Genomic DNA, 5,624 nt, shown 5'->3' with positions numbered 1-5,624 from the left:
TACAACTGTGCAATTTAGAAACACAGGTAAATGCAAAAACACCAGCCTTGATAGCCAGTGCCTTCATCTGCTGTGCCGCCAACTTTTGGACCCCTGCTATCAAATCTCTCTCTCTCTCTCTCTTTCTCTCTCTCTTTCTCTGTGTACACCAGGCTGGGCTCAAACTTGCAGAGATCAGCCAGCCTCTGCCTCCCGAGTGCTGGGACTAAAGGCATGCACCACCAACACCTGGCCTCTTTTATCTAATTTTTAAAATTATTTTTTATTGGGTTGGAGAGATGGTTCAGCTATTAAGAACACGGGGATCTCTTGCAGAGGACCCAGGGTTCAATTTCCAATACTCACATGGCAGCTCATAGCTGTTATGGGATATTAGTTGAATATGTGTTACATTCTTTTATGTTGCCTTTGTTTAACCCTGTGAAGTTGTGTTACTTTCCCAGCTCAACACACCTGATTGGTCTAATAAAGAGCTGAACTGTCAATAGCTAGGCAGGAGAGAGGGATAGACAGGGCTGGTGGGCAGAGAGAATAAATAGAAGAAGAGAGAGAGGAAAAGGGAAGGAGGAGAAAAGGAGGAAATAGAACACCAGGGGGCAGCCAAACATCTGCCAACAGAGTAAGAAGGAAAGAAAGAGATAGAGAATAGAGAAGGGTAAAAGCCCAGAGGCACAAGGTAGATGGGATTTTTTCAAAAAAGATTTGTTTCTTTATTTTGTGTATAGCATTCTTCCTGCATATGTGCCTGCCCTGCATAATAGGAGAGGGCACTGGAACACATTACAGATGGCTGTGAGCCACCATGTGGTTGCTGGGAATTGAACTCAGGAACTCTGAAGAACAGCCAGTGCTCTTAACCTCTGAGCCAGTCCCTCTAGACTGAATAACTATGCACAACCATCTGCAACTCCAGTTCCAAGGGACCCAGCACCCTCACTCAGACATACATTCATGCAAAACACCAATGCTCATGAAATACAAAATACATAACATTTCAGCTGGGCGGTGGTGTCACATGACTTTTAAACCCAGCACTTGGGAAGCAGAGGCAGGCAGATCTCCTTGAGTTCAAGTTCAGCCTTGTCTACAGATCCATGATAGCTAGGGCTACACAGAGAAGTCCTGTTGGGGACCTCTTTGGGGGTATGCTGTTCTTCTAGCAACTAAATGTGACCCACAGTGCCCTTAGGATCCACTGTCTGTCTCATGACTAGGTGTTTACTTCCTAGTTCCCTCCTTCCACCTAGGTCTGTGTGCAAGAATGTAAATTATCCACACATTGAGGGGGGCTTGGGGGCATGAGCTTGATCTGAGTAAATTTACACTGTGGCTGCTGTTAGTATATAAACCTACTTCCCTTTGAAATAAACTGCCTTCTCCTTGCAAGAGTGACCATCTGTGTTGTCTTTATCTAATCTTCAGATTCCCTTGCCAGAACCCATGAGAAGGTTGTAGCACTGGACATTATGACAACTGGAGGTCCCACAGGTCTGACCAAGATTTGAGAAAGAAGGGCAGACACTAAAGGATCAACCGGGAAGACTTGCCAGCATTAAGGTAAGGAACGAGTGTATGGAAGATGGGTGCAGCTAGTTCTTACTCTCTTATGGGGAACCAATTGGTCCAATTGTCCAATAAGCAGGGCACCAGTATTAAGTACAAGACAACAACAGACTTTTAAAAACTGTACATGAGGTCAGCCATGGTTTTTAATCTCTGGTGACCTTAGTATTGTTGATGGGGAGCAGGTGAGGATAGACCTGCAAAGGACATTACACAGAGATGGGCCGAATGCCATACCAACTGTTACTTTTTCTCTGTGCCCTCTTGTCAAAGAAGCACTTCTTAGTAATATTGTGGAAGTGAAAAAGCAGGTTGAGGAAGACAAGGCTGCTTTGACAGAGGCTCAGAACCAAGAGTCTGTGGTCACTTCAAGCTTCTAATGACACTTCCTTTGGGTCCTCTCCCTCGTCTTCAGGGCATGAGACTAAGGAAAGTGAAGAACTTGAAAGTGACATTAAATTATAACACAAGGTAAAGAAAATGTTCCCTGAGCCTTGACCTCCTGCTCATAATTCTAGTGCTCTCTGGTTTGCATTGGCCTTTCCTGAAGAGCAGAGGGGCCCAGTGATGTTCCCAATCATAGAGACAGTTACTTCCCAAGGCCAGAATCAGAGAGAGCATTCCCCTCTTAATGATAAGGATATTAAACACCTGAAAGAGGCAGTTAAGGCTTACAGGTCTCATGTCTGTTTTATTACTCTGACCATTTTTTAATTCTTTGTGGCCTTGAATTGCATGCTCAGTGATTGGCAACAATTATGTCCAGCTGTGCAGTCCAGGGGAGATTATTTGATTTAGAGAGGTGAATTCCAACAGCTATGTCACCTAATGGTACAGCGCAACATGGCTGTCGGTTTCCCTGAAAAGAACTCCTTACAGAAATGCTTACTAGTACGGGAGCCTATGCAGAGCTAGGTCAGCAAATTCTTTATGATCCAGCTGTATATGCACAGATTTCAGCAGCTGCTTTCAGGGCGTATATTTGGGGATACCTATAATGTCATGTCTATAGTTAGACAACTAGTTTTAAAAAATGCCAACAAGTATTGTAAAGAGGTTTTACCACCTCACACGGCCAAAAGTCTCAATGATTACATTCGCATTTGTAGAGATATAGATGGACACCACGTTATGGGACAAGTTATTGCTTCTGCTATGCAGGGAAATAAGGTCAGTGAGGGAGCCAAACCTAAGACATGCATGGTTGTGGCAAATGGGGTGCACCCTTAAAAGATTAGTCTTTGGCTGGACAACCTTCAAACTTTAAATGTTTTTCAGAGGTTTCTGGGTGATATTAATTGGATCAGACCTAGTTTAAAAATTACTACTGTTGCGATTCTGCAGCTGAGGCAGCAGTGGAGGGGGAGGAGGAAGGCGGCGGCTTGCCCAGAGTCTGGCTCCCGTGTCATTTCGTACCTGGAGAGAGCCAGCAAGGGACCTGAGGTGTGGCATGCCACGGGTAGAGGCCTGCTGAAAATGACTGAGTATAAACTTGTGGTAGTTGGAGCTGATGGTGTAGGCAAGACTGCCTTGACGATACAGCTAATTCAGTATCACTTTGTGGATGTATATGATCCTACGATAGAGGACTCCTACAGGAAACAAGTAGAAATTGATGGAGAAATATGTCACTTGGACATTCTCGACACAGCAGGTCAAGAGGAGTACAGTGCAATGAGGGACCAGTACATGAGGACTGGGGAGGGATTTCTTTGTGTATTTGCCATGAATAATACTAAATCATTTGAAGCTATTCACCATTATAGAGAACAAATTAAAAGAGTCAAAGACTCTGAAGATGTGCCTATGGTCCTAGTAGGGAATAAATGTGATTTGCCTTCTAGAACAGTAGACACAAAACAGGCTCAGGACTTAGCAGGAAGTTATGGGATTCCATTTATTGAAACCTCAGCAAAGACAAGACAGAGAGTGGAGGATGCTTTTTATACATTGGTGAGAGAGATCCGACAGTACAGATTGAAAAAAATTAGCAAAGAAGAAAAGATTAAAAAATGTGTGTGAAGATTAAAAAATGCACTGTAATGTAATCTGGGTGTTGATGATGCCTTCTATACATTAGTCCAAGAAATTCGAAATCATAAAGAAAAGATGAGCAAAGATGGTAAAAAGAAGAAAAAGAAGTCAAAGACAAAGTGTATAATTATGTAAATACAATTTGTACTTTTTTCTTAAGGCATACTCAAGTAAAAGTGGTAATTTTTGTGCATTACTCTAAATTATTAGCATTTGTTTTAGCATTACCTAATTCTATTTTTTTTCTGTTCGTGCAAACTTCAAGCTTTTATCTTAAATGCTTATTTCAAAATGACAGTGGAAACCTCTTTTCTCTAAGTGCCAGTATTCCCTGGGTTTTGGACTTCAACTAGCAATGCCTGTGGAAGAGACGAAAGACCTGAGACTGTCTTCCCGGGGTTTGGTGCATGCAGTTGATTACACACTAATTCTCTTACCAGCTGTGAGCATTGTGTGACCTGGAGTAGTGAAGCTTTTGATCCATCTCTGCTCTGTTTCATCTAGACTTTGAGTGATTTAATTAGTAATTACAGCTGCATTGAGACCTAAGATTGGAATCACAGATTTTTGGGCTTTCATTGATTGACTTTTAGCATGTCCTAGAGTTTATCATCCTTTATAAGTGTAGTTAGAGTGTTGAGGGTTGGGACCCAGCCCCCACAGGGTCTCTAAGAGTTGTTTTCCAGTATAACCACAGGTACCTCCTGTTTTCCTAACCTTGCCCCACTAGGATCATGATATGAACCCTTTGACCTGGGATTTTGGAAGTTTGTATACAAGGCTGCTTCACAATATAAGTGAGGAACATTCTCTCAGAAACAGAACCAGGCATCTTGTGGTTCATCCAAATCTCAAGGCTTTTGCCCAATACTTGGACTTAGTGGTGGCCAAGAGCAGCCACAAATTGAGGTCCCACTGATAACAGGAACGAAAGGGGACCCTGAGAGATCACCCTTAGAATGCTGGCAAGCAAGTAAGGAGTTGTGATGGTGGATTGCAAAATGTACTGGAAAATAGGTACCTCAACTCCTAAGAGAGTTGTATTGGAATAGATATCACAGTCAATCACACAGAGAAAGTTTAAAGAGACAAGGTATTGGTAAGATTTCATTTTAACTTTGGAGTAAGCAATAATGCTAAGAAAATTATTAAAGAAATCCAGGAAATCTGCCTCTGAGGAATCCCTCCTCCATGAGCTACCCACCAGCAGCCAGCTGACCCAGAAGCCTGTGCCCTTGTACACTGGAGCCCTCCAGTCAGACGAAACTGATGTGGTGTGCACAGGCTGGCTGGAGAAATCACCTCCTGAGAAAAAGTTGGGGTACTAAGCTTGGAAGAAACACTGGTTCATCCTGCGGAGCGGTGAGATGTGTGGTGACCCAGATGTTCTAGAATACTATAAGAATGAACACTGCAAGAAACCCTTGGGGATCATCAACCTAAATTTCTGTATGCAGTTGGATGTAGCCCTGACCTTCAACAAACAAGAGCTCCAAAAGAGGTTGATGTTTGATGTCATTATCAATGAGCACACCTTTTACCTGGTGACTGAGACAGAGGCTAACAGGAATAGGTGGGTCCAGAGCATCTGTCAGATCTGCGGCTTCAGTCAAACTAAAGAGAGCACTGACACCCTGAGAAACCTTTCTTTAGTCAGTCATAATCTCTTCTCTTGTCCAGCTGAATTCAGCAGCTCCAGTCAGCCCCTGCTCTGAGCAGTGTCTGTGGCAGATAGTGATTATGTGTACATCTTCAAGGCACCAAGCAACACCTGGTGTAAGGAATTTGGAAACCTCCTAGTGGACTCAGCCATATCTCCCCCACCACTGCATCCTAAGACACCTTGGGGGAGCAGCCCTCAAAAGAGAACTCCAGTCATTGACTACAAGTATCCAACACGAGGTGAAGAAACTGCCTTCTGGTCTGTTAAATCTCTAGAAAAGACTATCTTGGGTCGATCAGACAGTACCAGCTCTGATTTCAATTATTTGCCCATAAACCCAGGTTCTGACATCCCGATGAGCAAA

General features: G+C 43.3%; 1 protein-coding gene across 2 annotated transcripts; it reads left to right on the top strand.

Annotated features, from left to right (window-relative positions):
* The first annotated feature begins 3,039 nt into the window (after positions 1-3,039).
* On the top strand, positions 3,040-3,757 carry LOC113837633 (GTPase KRas-like). Of its 2 annotated transcripts, none has more exons than XM_027432530.2 (2): positions 3,040-3,488; positions 3,615-3,757. In XM_027432530.2, the coding sequence occupies exons 1-2, from the start codon at positions 3,040-3,042 to the stop codon at positions 3,730-3,732; spliced, it is 567 nt and encodes a 188-aa protein (XP_027288331.1). In that variant the 3' UTR covers positions 3,733-3,757. The 2 variants fall into 2 exon arrangements, with proteins under 2 accessions (XP_027288331.1, XP_035309752.1); XM_035453861.1 differs by having other exon boundaries at positions 3,040-3,553; positions 3,683-3,732.
* Positions 3,758-5,624: the final 1,867 nt, after the last annotated feature.

This window comes from Cricetulus griseus, unplaced genomic scaffold (genome assembly GCF_003668045.3).
Source record: "Cricetulus griseus strain 17A/GY unplaced genomic scaffold, alternate assembly CriGri-PICRH-1.0 unplaced_scaffold_451, whole genome shotgun sequence".
NCBI lineage: Eukaryota > Metazoa > Chordata > Mammalia > Rodentia > Cricetidae > Cricetulus > Cricetulus griseus.
Note: the sequence above shows the minus strand (reverse complement) of the source record. Positions and strands in the feature narration are given on the sequence as shown.

Excerpts from the sequence above, each read along its gene's own strand:
- LOC113837633 (XM_027432530.2), top strand. The coding sequence starts at position 3,040 with ATGACTGAGTATAAACTTGTGGTAGTTGGAGCTGATGGTGTAGGCAAG. Across the intron at positions 3,489-3,614 it reads ACCTCAGCAAAGACAAGACA|GGGTGTTGATGATGCCTTCT; the intron begins GAGAGTGGAGGA and ends GTAATGTAATCT.